The sequence below is a fragment of the Lactuca virosa genome, chromosome 9 (assembly GCF_052849685.1).
Source record: "Lactuca virosa cultivar CGN04683 chromosome 9, Lactuca_virosa_CGN04683_v6, whole genome shotgun sequence".
NCBI classification, from domain to species: domain Eukaryota; kingdom Viridiplantae; phylum Streptophyta; class Magnoliopsida; order Asterales; family Asteraceae; genus Lactuca; species Lactuca virosa.
The window spans coordinates 2,346,866-2,370,530 of record NC_136434.1 but is presented as its reverse complement, the minus strand read 5'-3'; the positions used below and the strand labels follow the sequence as shown (position 1 = coordinate 2,370,530).

Below are 23,665 nucleotides of genomic sequence, written 5' to 3'. Positions count from 1 at the left end.
AACTCATTTTATATATATATATATATATATATATATATATATATATATATATATATATATATCCTTTCCATTCATCCCTTCCTGGACCATTACCGTACAAACCTAGAGACTCGCTTCGTTTGTTTACTACCAAAGTTATGTGGAAACGTTTTCTTTTTACATAATTAAGATAATCCAAATTTAATTATCATTTACATTAAAGACAAATTAAGCCTGTCATGATGCATATGAAGATAAAAACTATGCGAAGGATTGAAGTGAAAATAATACTGAAACATCCAGAATGTTTCATCCCTTTATATATTTAAACACGCGTTTTTATTAAACATTCAATTAACTATAAGGATCCCCTTGCATGCATAAGTGACCTTTATCTAGGTGTGATCCAACTGCATGCCTCCATGATCAACCACCTAACAAAACATATCAAATACATGTGATTGGAGGCAACCGCCACTCTTAACCATTTCAAATACTCTTTTCCACCATATAAAAACAACTGCACTTCACTTTGATTCACCCCTACAAGCTGCCACCAAACATGTTCTCGCTTCCTACTCCTTTTAACACGGTTAAGCTCTTGACGGATGACACTCCGAATGGATATTAGGTAGGTTTCCACGTCATGATCTCGCTGAATGCCTCCCTCTGAACCATATGCACACCTGTCTCTTAGAATATCTAAAGGGTGTGGTGTGTTCAAGAAAACAGACTGTGCAGCCATGGTTTGCTTGTTTGCATCGCCTGCACCTTCACACCTCAAAACATACAAACCACATCCTACTGGGAGTAGCTCATGACTTGGAGAAACTTTTGCATCCGGCTGCAGGATCAAAAATTCCCCCATTGGAGCGTACAACAAATTCTGCATGCATGTCACAAGACACCCGACCAATGCATTTTTAATTAAGATAACATGATATATATATATATATATATATATATATATATATATATATATATATATATATATATATATATATATATATAACACAAGTTATACCTGGTTAGATAGGCAGGGGTGATTTCGAAAATTCCCATTTATGGCCTTGAGAATGTCAGCTAGCTGAGAGGGATAGTTGCAGGAGAAGGCTCGGGGTACGATGTCACGATGCATGGTGATTCCCTGGAGATGGTTTCTTGGTAATCCAAGCTTATGAAGAAAACGATCTCCACCACACATAACCCATGGTGCTCCAAACGTGATTACCGGAAGTAAACATGAACGAGGGACCTGATCTCTTATTAATAACATGAGGTTTACAAGCAACGATAAACTTCCTCCAAGAGAATGACCAGTCAATCGGATGGTTGCACGTTTCCCATGACGTTCAAAGTGTTGATGGACATGTGGCAACAACTGCTCATAAACCACTTTTGCTGCCTCATATATACCTCTATGGACAATTACATCTTGTGCCTAATTAAATCAATCATATATATAGTCATTTTGTATTGAAAAAAAAAGGATGCTTAACTTCATCTAGCTATCTAAATACATACACCACTTGTCTATAAAGAAAGATTTCACCTCAAACTGAACAGGCTCAAAGAGTATATTGGCTTGCCATGATGCAATTGATTCAGAGCCCTGCAAGAACCGATGTACCATTTATCATCATTCCATGCCATAAAAAATTTATATAATCTACAAATTAATCTTTTAACTGATATGTTTTTGTAGTGATACCTGAATGACGAAGTATCTCGTGCTACCTTCATCATCATCATCACAAATGAACCATTCACAAGGTGATGAACATAACAAGTTCAAATCATCTACAACAGACTGTTTCACTTGATCCTTTGCATCGGTCTCCAAGTTGATGTATTCTCCTTGTCGGACGTCCTCCGATGCCTTTTCTTTCTTGGATTTGGATGCCAGCTCAGATTTCTTTTCTATTGAAGACGTAACGTATCGAAGTCTATGATGTTTCAGGAGATTCCCAAGCTGTACATATAACAAATAGACATGATTTCAGCTAACTCTATTCACATGACAGAATATCTTAGAGATTTCTGAAAGAAATATGAAATTCAACAATAAAATTTGACCTTCAACCAACCTTGATTTTTGGTATGGTGTAAGATAAGCTTCCCAAATAAGCCATTTGAGCATACAACCTTGCTTCCACCAAAGAAACCGACCAGAGCATTTTTGAAAATGAACCTCTATCAAATTTGAGTTTATCGTCGACATCATCATCAACCCTGCATGCATCACAATACTCTTCATCGATGGAAAGCTCATTGTCATTTTGCACATGATTGTTAACTTTTTCATAGCCATCTGTGTTCCAGAATGATCTAACTTGCAAAACCCTCAACACCCAATTGCCATTCTTTTCGTTCCTAACACTTTCTTCTTTCTCATCTTCCGAAACAGTCACCGCATCGTACCGGTTACAATCAACGGAAAAGAAAGATGTAAGAGGATATCTCACAGCAAAACTCCATGGCCGTGTTTTAGGAAGAGGAGGAGAATTTGATTTCTCTAATGTCCGAGACGTGGTAATGTGAGATGGATTTGTACGGGTGTCACCTTGTGCGGTGATCCCGATAATCCAGGCGTTTAAGGAGAGACCATCCATGAGAAGGGTTTATTTTGGATGGAGAAAGGAATAAAAGGTCTGTTGTGCATTTATTACCTAAGCCTTCACACATGTTGTTTAAGTGTCTTTTTCCCTCAATTTTCTTTCGTTTTTGAATTGTAAACAAACAAACACACACAAAACCTAAACCTATGAATGCTGGTCTCTTCACTCCTCCCCCCCCCCCCCCCCCCCCCCCCCCCCCCACCACTTTTCATGCAAGTATTTTTAAAATTCACGTATATATATTTGATATTTATTTTTAACTTTTAGTTTTTGTTAATTTTAAAATACTTAACTTTGATATTAAATACGTTTTGCTTCTCATAAACAATTAACCAATAATATATGAATTAACCTATAATATATTTGTAAAGATTTAGACAAAACTGCAAAAAATAGTTCTTGTGATATGCATTTTTTTCTGGGCATTCGTCTAAATATCATTTTTTTGGCTTGGTGGTCATTTTGAGTTAGTTTTGTTACGGATTTGATTTCTAAATGACTGTAATATCATTGAGGTATTTATTTTCTTTTTTTGTTTCATTTTTGGAAATATGATATTTATTTATTTATTTAAATAATTAAAAAATAAAAAGATAGCACCATCTGGTAAGGAAGACACACATACACATACACAAGACATACATATTTACACAAAATAAGTATGTGGTTACAATTCACATAGTTGTTTTGTGAATTTGAGTTTTGTTGATTAATGGGTTCTAAAATCATAGGTGGTCTCTGCAGCTCAGTTGCCCGGCAGAACAGATAATGAAATCAAGAACTTATGGAAGAAGTTAAGGCAACCAGGGATTGATCCAAACACTCATAAACCACTTACGGTAGTCAATGATGATCGTAAAGATCCATCTGGGAGCAACGAGAAGAACTCACAGGGGTCATCGTATCTTGACGAGAAAATAGAACCACCGGTGTTGGTGATGGCGTCATATTACCCTCTAATTGACAACCCTCCACCGGTGAGACATGAGTTTCTCTTTAACATGTTTGTAACGAGTCACGAAACTACAACCAAACAGACGGATTCCCATCATCTCTCCAGATTCATCCCTTTTAGATATACACAGCAACCACCACCACCACCGACGGAATCTACTGATATTTTCTTCAATACTGATTCCAAGCCATAGTCGGAGCTAATTACGGAATACACAAGTGGTATTTCCAACCCCTCCTCTCAGCTCTGCGGCGCAACACCGCCAATTTCCAGCAACAGAGTAATTGGGGCAGTGGCAATAATGGAAGCAACGGTGGGTTCTTCCTTAACAACGTTTGGTATGGGAGTTGACACTACAGATTGCAACAAAAATCAAAATCAAATTAATGGTGTAGAGGGTGAACAAGATTACATCATATGGAATGATCAATTTCTCTAAGCTCCAGTTTTAATTGGGAAAGCGTCGATTGAGACCTGAAGTCAATTTCGAGGTGAACCAGGAACTGTATCATGGTTAGCAAAGTGTGGATACTTACAACAAGCATTTTCAGAGGATTTCTACAAGCTTTGGACATTTTTCATAGGTTTTCAGCAAATTCAGAAATTCATTAATGGTGTGAGCCTTCGTAGAGTTTTTTTCTTTTCTTTTGTATTTAAATTTGTGTAAACATGTGTGTTGAGAGAGATAGAGAAAAGTTGGGGCCTGTTATTTTTTAATTATTTAAATAAATACATAAGTATTATATTAAAAAAAAATAAAAGAAAATTAGAAAATAAATACTCGAGTTGTATTACAGTCATGAAACAAACCCGTAATGCAACTAACTCAAAAGGACCGCGAAGCCAAAAAAGTCAAGGTTTTAACGAAAACCAAAAAAAAATGCATATCATAAAAATGCAGTTTTATCGAAGATTGATTTGAGACTACGAGTTTTTTATAAGTCATGTGACGTACTCCTAGTTATTTATTTTGAAGATCAAAAAGTAAAAAAATAATTAGAATAATAAAAAATTGACAATTTTTTAATAAATTTTCATCATTTGTATTTTCCAAAAAAAAAATTAATATAAAAAAATATTTAAAAATCAACGTCACAGGAAAATATTCTGACCAAAATTTTTTTCAAGTAATTATACGTATAATATTCTATTATAATATTTTAAAAAAAATCTAAAAAGTTTATAAAGTCATATTTTCGTTCATACACATATATACATAAACCTAAACATACGAATAATATTTTGCTAGAATATTACACATAATGCTGAAAAATGGTAAAATTTTTATATAATTTTTTTGGAAAAAAAAAGTAACGAAACAAATATTTTTTTAAAATTTCTTTTATTTTGCATTTTATAATATTATTTGATGACGCCCGAAAGATTTTTTAGTATCGGTGGATGGTGGGTTGTAGGTGGTAGGTGGTTTTATCTAGTAGCCGGTGTTGGTGGTGGGTGTTTTACAACCTGTATTTCAAGACTAAAATGTATCAAACATTTTTCGTTTTATTAAACATCATAATATAATTTCCTAGCAACCATCGTATAACTAACAAAAGATTTTACATATTAAAAAAATAGTACATAAGATCCACAAGATTTACACGACTTCTTTAAAATAAAGTACAAACTAATATTCAAACATGATATCCATTCCAAAATATTTTATCTTTTTCATTGATCATCACTTTTAATTCTGTGACACACACTTTATAAACAAATGTAACCAATAAAGCTTAGTGGTTAATACTTTAAAATTTGGAATACACTTTCATCAAAACTATTTTCCACTTCATCTATAAGAATATAATGTAATTTCCCCAAATAGTAAACATCTCATACACCATCTGAAAACTACTAATCCATTATCATTTATCACCAAATGATTATATTATTATAACACCGAATAAGGCTTAGGGGCTGTTTGAAATCGATTCTAACCTAGTCAAAAGGAGGGACTCGGTCCTCAGTCGAAGTTGGTGTGTTTGAGTTGGCTTTTTCACCGTCGGACTTGGTCCAAAGAAGGGACTCAGTCCAAAAAAAATTGAGAATTCGGTCCTCATCTCAAAACCTCATGACTGAGTTTTGGCTTTCAGTCGTTCCCAAAGACATGCCTTGCCCTCGTCTCCTTCAATTGATCATGCAGTCGTCTCCCGATTTTCCCAAATCATCCGATTCCGAAGAGAAAGTGAAGGTAACAATTGTGTTCAGTTTAGCTCTCTGGCACCCTTCTTCTCCCTCAACTTCCGATCTTAGACACTGGAAAATCAGATCCACCGATCATTCCAGAGCAAGAGGAAACAAAGATTGATTTTGGTAGAGGTTTCGTGAGTTCTGTAATTTCTGCTTGGGGAACGTTTTTCCTGCAATTTTCACTTTCTTCTTCGCATTGGATACATTTTCTTCTTCTTCTTTTTCAATGAATCAGGTGAAAAATGACTATTGATTGTCGATTTTTTAGGCTTTTTTATGTTGTTGTTCGGTAATTTGATTTGAGATATATGTGCTTTCTTATTTGGTTCCTAATTTCAAATGTTTTCGATTGTTGAGTTGTTAAATCATTGATATATCTTTGTTTTCTTATTTAACTTCATTATTGATGAATGATTTGTAGATAAATCTCAGTTTTTCACCATTTTTTTTTGCTCATAATCATTGATATATATTTTATTGTAAATCATGTTATACACAGAGAGTAATTGTGTGATATTTGTATTGAACTTGGTGTTCTGAATCTATTTGCTATGTGGACTGTGGTTTGTCTTTCTCTTTTGTATATATGTGATTTGATCTCCTATTTTAGTTTTGTGGTTTAATTAGTAATTGAATTTTGAAGGACAAAGAAGGGATCCCTCCAGATCAACACATAGTGATTTTTTGCTGGAAGGGATAATTGAAGATGGAAGAACACTTGCACTTGTCATAAAAATTAATTGGCTCTTTGAATGGTTAGCAATTATCCAAGTTGTCCCTGAAAGTATTCAAGAATTTATATCCAAATAACCAAAGCAGTTATTTTTTTTATTGGATGCTTGAATGGTTAACAATTGTCCAATTTGTCCATGAATTCACATGGTGTTTGGATATTGATGTTGCTGCTTTATATATTTCTGTGTTAGGTAAAACTACAATGCATAAATTAAATGATAAATCATAAAGGAATTATTATAAAAAATGTTTTGAGGGTAATATAGTCATTTTGTATAGTTGGTCAGATGTAAAATAAAACAACAAGTTTCAGTCAGAAGTTAACTCAGTCAGAACTTCTAACCTAGTCAGCTTCTAACCCAATCAACTCTAACCCAGTTAGCCACTATCAAACGACCCCTTACAATGTTTCATCAAAATAAATTATCCTCTTTTATTGAACGTACTTAATTTAATTCTCAACTCATAATAGGTAAATATGAACATAACGTAATGCATCAATAAGATACTTCAAAAAGAACATGAAGGAGTAAGATTAGTCACCTTCTTAATGTCGATCTGAATGATATTCCAGGCGTACAACTCCTTTGTCTGTATCTTTCCTTTCGTTCATTAAAACACAATGTGTATATACACCTTATAAGTTCACCACACAACTTCATACTGATGGGTTTTATAAGTTACAAAACTAATGTGCTTGAGGAATTTCACTCAACACTTACGGGCAGAGTCAACCTAAAGGATCTATGTCATACACTTTGAATGTAACATACTATAAACAACAAAACTAAAATGAACCCTAATTGAAACCCTAATATATACAAAACAAAAGAATTTGGGTTACATACCTTTGATTTGTTGAAGTAAACAAATCACTTTAATCCTTCACTTGAAGAGCTTGGAAAGCTAGCACCACGATGATGCCTCTAATGGATCACACCCCAAACCGTAGAACTAGAAGACACCTAAGGAGAGAGGATGAGAAGGAAATTTCGTTCATATACTTCTAGAAAAGAAAAACCACGAAAATCCTAGCCTAAATGGTCCTATTTATAGTTGATGTAACTTAGGGACAAAACAAGATTTGAATGGATTTAATCCCAATCCAAATCATTTCCTTATATGCATCCAATAGGCTTCATGAATCCCTAAGGAGGCTAGCAAAACTGTCATTCCTTGGATGGTTCTAGAATTGCTTCTTTTAATCAACTATTGAACAATTACAATTCACCCATTGCACCTTTAATTAATTCCATTTAATTCCAGATTAATTATGATTAATAATTAATCATTTCTAATTGATTTAATATTAATTTATTAATTATATAAATTAACAAATAAATTATTTAACATTGATCATATATTAATTTATTAACCACATAATAAATTAACATAACAATTATCTATTTCCAATTAATATATTAATCACGTAATATATTAACATATCATTTCTTCATAATTTCCAAGTAGTTTATTAATCATATTATAATCTAATAAATTGTCCTCTCTCTTAAAATGTCATTCTAACCAAGTTCTAGTTATTAGAGTAACCCAATAAAGACTTTGCTTCTAATTATAAGAATATACCAATTTAGTTACCGACTTAGACACCTTAATCCAAATATTTCCCACTTGGATAAGTCTGTAACTACAATTGCAAGTATAGACATTGAAGTAAATAACAAAGAGTGCTTCTAAAGACACTATTGAACTTTGATTCCAATCGAACGTTGGCCCTAAGATAAGTGATCAATTATTCATTCGTTCTACAAGATATCGTATGAAAAAAGTCATGGATTAAATGATCAACCTCATGTTCATTTCTTTGTTTCCCTTTTTCCTGATTTGTGATCAAATTCATACAACAAAATTGAACATATCAATTTAGTCCGGACCAGGCCTAGTTCTTATAGATCAACTCAAATCATCTAGGGCCTAAGGATATCACTTTTCCTGTTAGGGCAATAGGAACAAATTACTTCGACTATATAGTCATACAATTTATATATCAAATCACACATGGAATAACCCTTTATAACATCTAGTTACGAGATGCGTTTAAGCAAACCAATGCATAACTGATCTGTAAACTATTATATATTTGTTAGAATTACTTGTGATTGAATCCATGAAGTAATCTCTAAATGTAGGTTTATCCAATACATAAAATCTCTATTTTCAAAGTACTCATGAATATTGTACCAGTTCCAATTGCAATGTCTTAACCTCAATCGACAAGCTACAATCAATTCATGATAGTCTTAATTCACTACTTACTTCCAAAAGTGTGAACGACCGTGCAATTATAAATAATATTAAAAAATTACTCAAGGAAGTAAAACATGCAAAGTGAAAAACAATATAAATTAATTGACTATAGTATCATATGTAACACCGTAAATTTTTCAAAACAAAATTTTCATTTAAAATCACTTAATTCTCATATCGTGTTTCACAAGAATCTCATTTATAAAGTTTACAATTCAAAAATCCATAGTTGTTTCGTTAAAATCCAGGATCTTCAAAACATAACTCTTTCACTGGTGTGTACAATCAAGCCGGTGCCTTCCTGCGATCCTGGGGAAAACCTGAAACACATAACACATAACACGGTAAGCACGAAGCTTAGTGAGTTCCCCAAAATACCATGCACAAATAATTAGCCACTCGAGGCTATAGCTCTGGAAGACCCTCCGGTCAATGTGTCTCAGTGGGACCCTCCAGTCCCACAGCTCGTTGGACCCTGCGGTCCGGTCTAAGTGAGAACCTTCCGGTCTCACTACTCGTTGGACCCTCCGGTCCGGTCTAAGTGAGGACCCTCCGGTCTCGTACTCTGATGGACCCTCCAGTCCTAACTCTGATGGCTCTGCGTAATATACAACATAAATCACAAAGAAATAATGCAGAATATCACAATACACAAGATGAACACATAAGACATCTCAGTCACACAAAATACCACTCATGGTAAGTATAGTGAGAAGACTCACCTTGCGAACAAGCAAGCAAATATCCTCGAACTCGAATCTCGAACTAGCCACCGCCTAACACATAGGGTAAATATCTCTAATTAATACTCGATTCTCGACTCTAAGTAACCACATGTTATCCTTTTCTCTCTAACTCTCGAATTGGGTAAAAGACCATTTTACCCCTCCATGGTCTCCATTACTCATGTTGACCAAACCCTAGAGTCAACAGAAGTCAAACTCGAGTCAACAGTCCATGTTTGACCCGACTCGCCAAGTGCACCCTTGTGACTCGTCGAGTCCATTCATTTCCTCTGAAGTCTCGTGGAAGTCCAGCTCAGCTCGTCGAGTTGACCCCCAACTCGCCGAGCTATCACATGATTCAGCTCTCCGGGACAAACCCTAACCAACTCGTCGAGTCGGCTCATTGACTCGGCGAGTTCATTCAAACCCATTACTCATTCAGGCGATTTAAAACATATCTATCACTCCCAACACTAGATCTGTCATCACAAGGCTCAATAATCACGTAAAGCTTCGATGTTTACGTTTATGCATGATGTATTTGCTCCAAAATGTCAATACACGTCCTTTATGAATGATTAAGCCCAAAAACCCTCATATGGATGAATAAAGCTGGGACATCTAGACTCTAGGGACCTCACAAGGTCCATATCTGAGGTCCAGACTTCATGATAACTTATGCTACTCAAGGACCCAAACAAAAGATGGCAAAAAGCCCTAAAACTCCATAGATATGAGATCTATCCGAAATAAGAGGAAATGCGAAGACTTTCATACCTTCCTCAAGAGCTCTGGACAGGAAATCATTGGACCCAACAGCCTCTCCTCCAGCTCCTTGCTTGATAACCTCCTCCTCTTCCTCAAATGATGCACAAGAACCTCAAAATGAGCTTCTCTCTCACTTTTTAGCTCAATTAGCAATTTGGGTTTTTTATCAGGGGTGTAGGGTAACTGATGAGGCGAAAATGGGGGCATAAGTTCCCTTATATAGGCCCCAGCCCTGTGAAATTAGGGTCTCTCTGCCCAGCATCTCCTCGGCGAGTCAGTTTCCCGACTCGTCGAGTCCACTCATTAATTCCCTGCGAATATCTCGACTTGACTCGGCGAGTTGGATCCTCAACTCGTCGAGTCTCTCCACAAATCTTCAAATTAAAATACACCATACTATACCTGAAAAATATGGATGTTACAATTCTCCCCCACTTGAATTCGATTTCGCCCTCGAAATCGCTCCTTAGCATCACATAGATCAAAACCCAATAGCCCAAGAAGCACCACCAAGAGGATTCCATACCACACAACTATTTTCCTCCATGGACACCTGAAACCAAACTCTCAAACCCAGAAAACGGCAGACCCATTTATCGCTACGACACCCCTTCTGGTTTTCCACAATCTGGAAACTCTAGTGGCCTGTCTCACTGCCAGACCGACCTCTCAAGATAGCACCATGTTATTCGCTCCGCGAATAACGAACCCTAAAAAATCATTGCCCCTCTGATTCTCTCGAAGAGACTGACAGAGACAAGTCAAAGCCCAAAAATTCGTCACTGATCACTCTCACCAGACACACTAAGTGATCCATATCATACTCCAAGGAGCGGAAGTATTTACATCTCACCAAGGACTCATCCACTGTTCTGCTATCAGAACCCAACTGAACAAAGAGCTCTCAACACTCTGTCCTCAGACATAGAAATCATCATACTCGTTCGGAAGTGTCCTCTGACATCTAAAATCATAAGCCCCAACTTCCTCTCCAATATCTCTTTCAACACTGAGTACCAGGTCAACCCCTGACCCCACAGTTGAACCCCCAAAGTTTGCCCATTGCATGCCCCAAAACGTCTCACCGACTTCCTTCCCACAACAACTATCTCGGCCCACTGTGACACACAAGTCACAAAGTTCGCTTTGCCCCAAGCGGATACCACAATCCCAACTAAAATCGTCCCACCCTCGACCTTTGTCGTCAACTACCCATTAGTTCCATGCGTCTCGCGGTTTTCCCATACCAACGAACTGACCCACTCAGGTCTAAGACATCAGATGAAAAACAATACCCCTTCCAAAATGAAATCCATCTCTGAATCCGAAATCTCATTCCGCCTACTCAATACACCACTAGAATCAAACTCAACTCGAGAGTCTGGTCCGGCACAAAATTGGAACCACTCATCCCAACGAAACACTCGAATCGCGACCCACGACCCGCAACCCACGTGTACATCACTTCTCCGATTCCTTCCGATTGCGGTCTCCACAGCCTAACTCAGAATATAATGATTCCCGACCATTATGGAGACCTCCGTCTCGCCACTGGTCCGACCACCAGGATCCTACAGACTCGAATGATGAGGCTACTCAAGCTTAGGACTCCCCTGTGTCATGCCCTGACTAGCGAATGCTATGGCTTCCCGTAGATTCACAACGCTTCTCGCCCGCTGCTTGGTGAATACTACGGTTCCCCGCAGTATCACCGCACCCTCTTGCTGACTGGTGAGTACTACGGCTCCCCGCAGTATCACCACACCCTCTCGCTGACTGGTGAGTACTACGGCTCCCCGCAGTATCACCACACCCTCTCACTAACTGGTGAGTACTACGGCTCCCCGTAGTATCACCACACCCTCTCACTGACTGGTGAGTACTACGGCTCCCCGCAGTATCACCACACCCTCTCTTATTTCCCCATAATCTCATCCTTATGACGACACCACACTGCGTTCACTAACTCATGCTCCGCGGACCAACATAGATAGGCGCACACACTTACCCAAATTATGCATCACTATTCCTAACGGAAACCATCATAACAAAACACTTTTCTTCGCTGTAATCCGCATTCTTAAATAACCTCGCTTGATGTCAATTGGCCGAAGGGTTCCCACTGGAACCGTAGATACTTGATACACCACTTGCCGTCTCAAGCTCAAGACTCAAAATAATCTGATATTCAGGGCATTATACTCGGATACCTCGGTACACCATCATAGAACCTCACGATGTCTTGCCTCAGCCACTGATCTTTTACTTACAACATCATACTCAGATATAGACACACATCCTTTCGGAATCTCACAACTGATCCTCCTCTCACACAACTCACAACTTCGGAGTACCCCAACTCTCAATTGGAACACGGAGGAATCGCCAATTACTCAGAACATATTGACGACCATCCGAAACTCTCTCCTCTATTGCTCAAAACCCATGCAAGAATACGCATACCGACCCGGAAGTTGGCTGCCCGATCATCTCCTACCCTGCATATAACAACCCATTCATTGAACCGAAAATTCTCAACCGCCGAAACTATCCTTACAAGCCAACCACCTCAAATTTACCATCACAACTTCGAAGAATTCCTAACCATCAAAGGGACTCTGACCAACGGCCACCAGCTGAGGAGACACTTTCCTGAACACGTACAACATGCACTATCTCGCTCTGCACCTCGCCTCGACCACCAATAATCCTGGTCTCATGTAACCGTACCGTAGATCACCATATCCAGTCCTCTAACCGTTGTTGAACAAATCTCTGATATCCTCAATAAAATACCTGGTTCTCCCCCACTCAGGGCTCGAACCATCACCATTTGGCACACCAACCATCTATTCTACAGACTGTTTCACCAGGTACATCACACTTACTCTTGGAAAGCACCACAGAACACTTGATGATATTCCCGATAGGGACAAAGCAACTCCAAACATCCCGAATCTCAGATAAAATCCTCGAAAACTTCCCAACATGACTGCCCTTAGTCATGTTGAATGCTTCAGACCGACACACCGCCGGATACTCCAACTGTCCCGACATAGTCCTGACTCTCAATCTGGAAATAATGCACTATTACGCACCTCGTTTCGGATTCCTCGACAAGTCTCCCAACGTCATTCAAATCTCATACTGACACACAACCAGACATCTCAACTATCACGTAGTAGTCATAACTCTTAGTCTGAAAATTTATGAACTATCACACTCTCATCTTCGACTCCCCAACCAACATCCCATCGTGAGAATTATCATGATAGCAGAGACCTCACTCCCTCACTCGATATCCATCATTGACGATGAGAGCCACCGCCCAACATACTCCTCCTGATCACCCGACACTGGTGCTAACATATGCACTACTATACTCAAATAGGGTATATCCTTGCCCTTGACCATCTCAGTCTCCACTGATGATCCTTTCATACCATAATACTACCTTGCGGTAGACAACTGCCCAGATACTCCGACGAAAGATCGCAACCAATGCTACCCCACAGGGTTTATCCCCAAGCTCAGAAACCGAAAGTCTAAATATCTCTTCAGCTTCTCACGGGAAGCGAAAATAGCACAACTATGGTCACAGAGAGTGACATCTCCTCTATCAGCCGATTGCTCGATTCAGACCGTAATCCTTCATATATCATCATCTTCTACTCATCCCTGAGTCTTGCGACTCCAACTGGCGTTTCACCCAAAAATCTTCCGGAAACTATCTCGATTTCCCTCTCACGGTATGCTCCATTGAAACTCGTTCGACGGGCCCTCTGGCCCCATACTCTAACGCATCTGATCTCAGTCTAATCAATCACGATGGGATAACTGGAAAAAGGCACAAGCACTATCTGTTATGAATCATGGTACTCAACCCATGTTATCTCTTCTCAATCTGCCTCAAATCATGGTACTCGAACCGTCATGTGTGTTCTCTCCCCAACGAAATGCTCTACTCTGTCAGCTTACTCAACTGACTAAGGTCGCCCCCTAGGCTCTTCCCAGGTTCTATCACTTTCTGCCATCAGCTGCTGAAAAGCTCCTTATGACGCCAACCATCTACCTCCTGAATATCGTCATATTCAGTTGGTAGTTGACTCCCATCATCAAGAGTTCCACAAAGCACGAAGCAAGCAGCATTCGGGCATCGAGTAGTCTCTACTAACACATAAAACCACTCTAGGTTACAACTCCACTTGCTCTACTCACACTCAAAAGGTATCACCGAACTCAAGCAACTCTACCCCTCGCTGGTATCTAACTACTCTCTCAATAGGCTCCTCTAATGCTCGTCTAGGTATCTCTCTTAGATTACTCCTCTACTCAGAGCTCTCTCTCTCTAGGTGACTCCTGCTAGATACTCTTACTCAGCACATACACAAAAGCACATCACAGATAACAACAATTCCTAGGCTAATGCATCACAAATCAGGCCAATGTAGTCCTAAAATATGAAATACCTAGCCTATCCTCTAGCATGCATAATATCACAAAATATCTCATAACATAAAAGTAGGGTATTTTGGGAAATCACCGTTCGGGCTCTAGCTGATTGTACACACTGCTCCTTCTCGTCTTCTCTTAGAAACTCTTGCTTGTTTTTAGAAAAAAAAAATCATTTCCTTGAAATTTTTTCTCAAATACTCAGTTTGAGTCCAAATTTACCCGAAGGTGCATCCGAATCCCTCAAACCAAGGCTCTGAAACCAACTTTTAACACCGTAAATTTTTCAAAAAAAAAAAATTCATTTAAAATCACTTAATTCTCATATCACGTTTCATAAGAATCTCATTTATTAAGTTTACAATTCAAAACTCCATAGTTGTTTGGTTAAAATCCAGGATCTTCAAAACATAACTCTTTCACTGGTGTGTACAATCAAGCCGGTGCCTTCCCACGATCCTGGGGAAAACTTGAAACACATAACACATAACACGTTAAGCACGAAGCTTAGTGAGTTCCCCTAAATACCATGCACAAATAATTAGCCACTCGAGGCGATAGCTCTGGAAGACCCTCCAGTCAATGTGTCTCAGTGGGACCCTCCAGTCCCACAGCTCGTTGGACCCTCCGGTCCGGTCTAAGTGAGAACCTTCCGGTCTCACTACTCCTTGGACCCTCCGGTCCGGTCTAAGTGAGGACCCTCCGGTCTCGTACTCTGATGGACCCTCCGGTCCTAACTCTGATGGCTCTGCGTAATATACAACATAAATCACAAAGAAATAATGCAGGATATCACAATACACAAGATGAACACATAAGACATCTCAGTCACACAAAATACCACTCATGGTAAGTATAGTGAGAAGACTCACCTTGCGACCAAGCAAGCAAATATCCTCGAACTCGAATCTCGAACTAGCCACCGCCTAACACATAGGGTAAATATCTCTAATTAATACTCGATTCTCGACTCTAAGTAACCACATGTTATCCTTTTCTCTCTAACTCTCGAATTGGGTAAAATATCATTTTACTCCTCCATGGTCTCCATTACTCATGTTGACCAAACCCTAAAGTCAATAGAAGTCAAACTCGAGTCAACAGTCCATGTTTGACTCGAATCGCCGAGTGCACCCTTGTGACTCGTCGAGTCCATTCATTTCCTCTGAAGTCTCGTGGAACTCCAGCTCAGCTCGTCGAGTTGACCCCCAACTCGCCGAGCTATCGCATGATTCAGCTCTCCGGGACAAACCCTAACCAACTCGTCGAGTCGGCTTATTGACTCGGCGAGTTCATTCAGATCCATTTCTCATTCAGACGATTTAAAACAGATCTATTACTCCCAACACTAGATCTGTTATCACAAGGCTCAATAATCACGTAAAGCTTCGATCTTTACGTTCATGCATAATGTATTTTCTCTAAAATGCCAATAAACCCCCTTTATGAATGATTAAGCCCAAAAAGCCTGATATGGATGAATAAAGCTGGGACATCTAGACTCTAGGTCCTCACAAGGTCCAGATCTGAGGTCCAGACTTCTTGATAACTCATGCTACTTAAGGACCCAAACAAAAGATGGCAAAAAGCCTTAAAACTCCATAGATATGAGATTTATCCGAAATAAGAGGAAAGGTGAAGACTTTCATACCTTCCTCAAGAGCTCTGGACAGGAAATCACTCGACCCAACAGCCTCTCCTCCAACTTCTTGCTTGATAACCTCCTCCTCTTCCTCAAATGATGCACAAGAACCTCAAAATGAGCTTCTCTCTCACTCTTTAGCTCAATTAGCAATTAGGTTTTGTTATCAGGGGTGTAGGGTAACTGATGAGGAGGAAATGGGGGGATAAGTTCCCTTATATAGGCCCCAGCCCTGGGAAATTAGGGTCTCTCTGCCCAGCATCTACTCGGCGAGTCAGTTCCCGACTCGTTGAGTCCACTCATTAATTCCCTGCGAATATCTCGACTTGACTCGGCGAGTTGGACCCTCAACTCGTCGAGTCTCTCCACAAATCTTCAAATTAAAATACACCATACTATTATACATCATACCCATTGATTATAAATAAATCTCTGTTATTTAATCACCATAACAATTATGAATTTATTCATTGTATAATGTTTTGAGTAATAAACTAACCACTTGAATTAGATAACATCAGTCATGTCATGTTATAAACATGCATACTATGCCTCTCGATGGTCCTTCCTTTGTTAATAGATCTACTGGACATTAATCCAATGATGCTCAATTCATGATTCCAAATTCTTATCACTATCTCAGATGTAGTAGAATTTCATCTTTACATGCATTATCTTTCTGTGATATCAAGGTTCTTAAGTCATAGAGACTGAGCCTTCGATATTACATAATGTTCCACTGGAACTTGTTACTGAAACAATTCCATGGTTATGAAGTCTCAAATTCAAGATACACTCCTTGAACACTTCTCTTGCATTAAAGTTTCCATCTAGCAAGTAGATTTTGCAAGCATCTCCCGTTATGAAACATTTCCATATTCTCATATGACCATCAATTCTGACCAAGAATCATCTCAATTTGAAACGTGTCACTATGATCCTTCCCAAATGATGTCATAATTCTAACTGTCCACAAGCAAACAATCTTCGGTAAAATGAACCTCATAATGTTCTTGACAATTGTTTAACAACCTTAGTCACATGAAATTATAATCCTTTTCACATAATACTATGAGCATTTGAAAAATTAGAGTATCCAAATATTATAGCATATGTAATGAATCCTATATCTGAAACATATGGGACTTGACTCATTATTACAAGGGTCTAATATATGTTCAATTTCTTCCTATAATATTTCCATATATGGAATATCTAGTGTTAAAACATTTCAACATGCTATTCATATATGTCTTCGACTAAGTTCTATTAAACTATACAATCTAAACCTTTAGATTCATAACGAAGTATGAGTGTCCACTCCCTTATGTCCATTATAGTGAAACAGTTCCCAACTTTTGCAACTTGAGAGACATTGTTCCGTATGGATAGTATTTCCAACATGAAATACCAACATAACAATTATGCTCCCACTAGCTTTGACATGTACTCAGAAATCAACTGGACTTCTAGAAATCAATACCTTTTGACTTTCTCATGGAAGTGTAGATTTCTATTTTGCAATGCTCCGTTAAGCCTCTAATTAGGGTTCTTAAGCTTATGTAGTTTATCTGAATAATGTATGTGTTCAAACCCTTTCAAGACGTGATAAACATATCTCCTGAAATTTTATACAATTCCTTGTCATTATTCACAATTCGAAATATGAAGAAGGATGTTGTAATCATATTGTGAATTTAAGAATGCAATTTATATAACCAATATTCGTATTGATCTTTATCAGATCCTTAAAATCTACTAGTGAAAGTGTTTCTTCATAACCATTTTCATGAATTAGAGTGAAACCTTTTCCACCTAGATTTCATGATGCATACGTTCCAATCCATGTGAATCTATTATTTTCAACCTACGGTCATAAGACAAGGTTTAGGACAAACCAAAACCAAACTCAGTTTTCCTTCATGGACTCAACTTCACTATTATTTTAATTTCTTGCCTTCTGGCAGCTCAAGGTCCTACCAGTGCTTCCATGTTGTTAGTAGCTCACCTATATTGATCATTATACTTTCACTGACCAACATGCTTTGCCTTTTGTAGTTAAATGAAGAACATAGAACTCATAAGCATTTCCAGCCTAACTGTAAGTCCACATAAATATGTCAATTAAAACACAACAGATTATCAACCTCAGGTCGCGTGCTAGCGATAACTAAAAGGATCATTTCTTTTTTTCCCTTCATATTTAAAAATTCTGCATTATTGGTCCTTGGAGTTAGTACGCGGGGCGTACCACATGGTACGCTTAGTGTACTATCTAAGAAGATAGTACGTGGGGCGTACTACATGGTACACTTAGCGTACTAAGGAGGGAGTTGATCGCGGAGTCGTAGCCTCGTACGTTGGGCGTACGAGGGTTACTTGTAACATCAAAAAATATGGTACCAAAATTTCGTTTTAATAAAAGATAAAATAGTATTTCCACATATCAACCATGCATCTCAAAAAAACCAATGTATCAAATTTGATCAAAATCAGAGTAAATATCAAATGCGGAATCCCAATGGTGTGTGCGATGCAGTCAACCTGAGCTCTTCCCCTTGGAACCGGAAGTACCTAAACACAAACTAAAATCCATAAGCACAAAGCTTAGTGAGTTCCCAAGACACCGCATACCTAACATATCACATAACAAGCCCCGTCCAAAGAGATACGGGCCCCACCCATACTCGCATAACGGGCACCGCCTAATAAGATACGGGCCCCACCTACATTCGCAATACAGGCCCCGCCCACACTCTCAATACGTGCCCCGCCCAATAAGCATACATATACAAGCACATACAAGTATCACAAAGAAAACAAGTATATCACATCATCAAAAAAGGTCAGCCTTGGTCCCTTAGACCCGCTAAACTCGGTGAGGAAAACTCACCTCGAATGTTGAACGATAGTTGAATAGGTCCCGGCTCCGAATATCAGCTCTACCCAACCCCTAAATAGAAACAATTCCTTATATACAACTTAGAAATGCCACAACACCCCCTATAGGTCAAACTTGGTCAAAGACAAAGGTCAAAAGTCAAGGTCAACAGTCTGTGTTGACCCAACACGCCATGTTGTCCTTCAACACGCTGTGTTTCTCCATCAAGTACAAGGTCGGGAAAAACCAAACCAACACATCGTGTTTACCAATAAACTCGCCGTGTTCGCTTGAAATCCAACAAATTAATACATTAAGCTGCCCTCATCGAATCTAAGAGCTCCAAAGCTCAGATCTCAACCAAAATGATATCTAGAAGGGTAAAGTTTCTATCTTTACCCCTAAGAACCACCAAAATGGGTACAAAACCCACTCTCTAGGCTTAATAGAGTGAGGGCTTAACCAATAAGCACTTAATCTTCAAATTCATGGGCCGAAAATGCATATATGACACCTTAGAGCTTGAAGACCATGTAAAGTTGCCAACTTTACGTTCATGCATGCCAAGGAGAAGATCTAAAGCTCAAGGAGGGCTTAATAAAGGACTTAATGCATGCATGAGACCTAGAATCTTATAAAGCTTGCACCTTTTTGCCAAAGGAGGCCACAAAATGCTCAGATCTAATAGGACAAGCCATGAAATAACTTAACTCTTTAGACCACCCAACAATGAGCCAAAAATCATAACAAAACCTCATAAGAGAAGATCTAATCAACAACAAAGCATGGTATGGACGTGATACATTAAGGAGACTGCCACAAGCGGTGAGATTCTGGATCTATGACCTTCCTTCCAAGCTAGACACCTTCAAACTCCAAACCTCCATCAAATGAGCATAAAATCCACAATAAACCACTCAAAACCTCAAAAACACCACCAAGAAAGCTCAATACTTGATTTAGGGTTTTAGATAACAAAGGAGGTTGGTAAGGAGGCCGGTCAAGGGGACTTAAGGCCTTTAAATATGGTGTAACACCCTAAAAATTTGGGTTTCCTTCCCAGCTGCCAACACGTCGTGTTGAGTGTGACATCCCCAAATTCACGGTCATTTTAACAATTTTATTTATGCTTATTTGAAAATCAGAGTATTCATTTTTAAAGAATAATATTGCGGAATTTGTTCCTAGAAAAACATGATAAACATATTATCAAAGCATTTCCGAAGAAATGTATTTTGTTTATATTAAAACTTTGGGATGTCATCGTCAATACAAAAACATAAGCATAAACAGACCTTACATTCATCATCACTAGTGATCTACATCTCCTCTAATATCTCAGTGTAATGTAGCTTCGTATCGACACCTGTGATACAAATAAACTGAGTGGATCAGGTTGGGAAACCTGGTGAGTACATAGGGATTTAAATCCCACAATGTTATATCACATATATATAATTTACAACTCACAAAATATACAATTTCATCTTATATAAGCAATTCTTATCCCACCCCGTCGATCCTTACAATGACACGATCCATACTCTTGGATCTAAAATTAACCTCTTTACTTAATCCATACTCATGGATCAAGTATGTCTAATCCATACTCTCGGATCAACAACTGTGCCCATTCCATACTCTCGGACTAGGGACAAATGACTATGTCTCAATCCATGTTCCCGGATTAATGACAAATAATTATGTATTCTCCATACTCTCGGACTAAGTACAAATGACTAAGTCTAATCCATGCTCTCGGATCTATGACAATTTTTAAAGTTCTACCCTCTGTGTATATCGCACTCGTAGTCATAAGGAGATACTACCAAATATTCCTCTTAATTAATTTAGGTTTACTCTGTATCCTAAATCATCATATATTATCAGATATGCTCTTAACACGTATTTCAGGCAATATCAAATATTTCACACAAAAACATATATTTAATACTTTAATCAATACTTGTATTAAAATCATGTTCATGAAAGGGACTATGCACTCACTTGTTAAAGTGGTGATTCCAAACTCGGGCAGCGCTTCGCTTCTAACAATTCTATTTTCCTTAGGCGAAACCTAGTATCATTACCGCTAGATTTTAGTCTAATATTTATAACACCTATTTATGAGAAATATAAGTGTTAAACAATACTTTTCAACCACTATGTACAGACAGGGGCCTGAAATGAAACGCCGGAGGGCAGGACCATTTTGGCATTATAGCACTTCTGAAATCTAACAACCCTATGCGGTCCTTCAAACCAGATTCCCCGTACCACAATTAGTTAAAAGATATTATAATAAAACTTTATATATTATATTTTATAATATATTTATTGTTTATAAGTTTATAATAACGATAATAAACTTAAACATAAGCTATACTTAAAGTAAGGTAAGCATATCTCACTTACCGGGGGTTTGGCTAGGAACCTGGTTCTGCGGGGGCAGAGCTTCGGAGCCGAAAATCTCTTTTTGTCAGAGCCTTCAGGCACTCCGGTGGCTTCCTCTAGCGCTTAGAAGTTACTATAGGTTGAGGGAGGTTTAGAGAGAAGTTAGAGAGAGAGAGAGAGAGAGAGAGAGAGAAGGGTTGAGGTGTGAGAAAAATGAGTAAGCCTCGCATGGTATTTATAGGCTAAATAATGTCTCAACTCAGCGAGTTATGAGCCTCTAACTCATCGAGTTGGGTGCCAGGTGTCACCATCTGGTGGCAAGGTGTGGGGAGGAAGCAATGGCTCATATCGCGCCATGTCACCCACTTCGCATCAGCCCATCCCGACTTCTAAATTTCGTAAATTTTGCATACGAGCTCCATTTTCGAAGTTATTTATATCCACACGTAGGTATTAACAAGATCTACAACTCTCCTTTTAACTCCATTGGCTAATTCTCGACCGATTTTAAATTTAACATTATGAGAAGATTACACTATTTACCGGCCGTTTAAAATTCATAACTTCTACATACGGACTCCGTTTTCGAATGTCTTTTTATCGTTGAGCTCCTATTAATGAGATATTCAATTCTCATTTAGGTTGTGGCGGCTAAAAATCAATCAATCTAAAATTCGAATTTCGGGCTGCAAACTGCTATGCCAAATCTTAGAAAAATCAAAACTTCCTCATACGAAGTCAGATTTGGACGTTTTTTTATGCACGCGCTCTAGGTTTAACGTATACTACGACTTTGGTTTTGATCCATAAGGATAAAAAGTAATTTATCAAAAATTCACTTTTTACGTTACGCGGTGTCGTGCCGGTTTAGCAGTAAAACTTCGTCAGGCCGTAACTTCTTCGTTATAACTCGGATTTCGGCGTTCTTTATATGGACGGGACCCTTGTGACATATACTATAACTTGGTTAATATTGTTCATTATGAATAATCTTCCATCAAAAAGTCATTTTTGACTCTTATTGTCTATAAATTGACTAGCCCGAATCTGCGGGCGTTACAGTTATCTCCCCCTTAGGATGATTACGTCCCAGAATCATCCACAAAATAGGGCTTGTACAATGACTCCATACGTTATCTCTTCATCCTAGGTAATAACCGTAACCTCTATGTTCTTTCGAATGAGTATCTAAGTCTTGGACTTCTTGACTGATGGCGGTGCTCAATCTTGCACTCGCTCTTTATCCTATGTTGGACTTTCAATCGTAACCTTCAAGTTACAAAATCGATCCTTATTGGAGACTCATACTTCTTCTTAAACAGACTTAACTTAAGAGAAGTTCTTTACTTCGATTATCCTGACAGACCAATGGGTCATGTTCTAATGACCTCATGTCGTACGATGCAATGCTTAGACTCAGGTCTTTTAAAGCCAAATTCCAGAATAGAATACCTTCCTTCATGTTCTAATGTGATATAATCACTTTCTAGCATGTAGCACTTCTAGCTACAAGCTTCTTTTTTTTAACAACGATTGCGATACTTCTATTGATAGCTTCGATTATCTTTCACTTCAATCTTCTGGCTTAAGTAAGATACTATGTCGAACTTGGTTCTCTGAACCACGTAACATACTCATATTAGTCGGACTAAATTTGATATGACCACTAGGGTCGGAATAAAAATCATCTTCTTAGTCATTACTGAAACAATGGTAATGACATAATTGAACAAAACAGAATCAATTACCAGCTTCTTGGTAACCTTGTGACATTCCCTGATCCAAGTGCGAGTCCTGTGCTTCCGGTAGTATAGGCCTCTACATTCACACCAAATCACTCTCGTCCGAAGTATTATCTCGCAGTTTTCCAAGTCACCATACAAGAATTTCACATAATCATTTGACACATCGGATAACATATGAAACATCCCAAAAATCATGACCAAAAATTTCATTTTTAAATCAGAAATAAACCATAGTTATTAAAATCATCTCATCAAAACATAAGTCATAGTATCTCAAATCATCAAAACGGAGTATCATATCGAAAACACA

The 23,665-nt window shown here is 38.2% G+C and overlaps 1 protein-coding gene and 1 pseudogene across 2 annotated transcripts; one reads left to right on the top strand and one right to left on the bottom strand.

The window, feature by feature from the left end:
• Window positions 1-252: 252 nt before the first annotated feature.
• On the bottom strand, window positions 253-2,697 carry LOC145141304 (phospholipase A1 PLIP2, chloroplastic-like). The gene is made up of 5 exons (XM_079074597.1): window positions 2,067-2,697; window positions 1,691-1,951; window positions 1,532-1,591; window positions 1,004-1,420; window positions 253-865 (listed from the first exon to the last, which is right to left on the bottom strand). The coding sequence occupies exons 1-5, from the start codon at window positions 2,589-2,591 to the stop codon at window positions 371-373; spliced, it is 1,758 nt and encodes a 585-aa protein (XP_078930723.1). The 5' UTR covers window positions 2,592-2,697; the 3' UTR covers window positions 253-370.
• Window positions 1,009-4,251, top strand: LOC145141306 (uncharacterized; annotated as a pseudogene). Its single transcript, XR_013722592.1, has 3 exons — window positions 1,009-1,605; window positions 1,685-2,628; window positions 3,342-4,251. The product of XR_013722592.1 is annotated as an uncharacterized LOC145141306 (transcript).
• The last annotated feature ends 19,414 nt before the right edge of the window (window positions 4,252-23,665 follow it).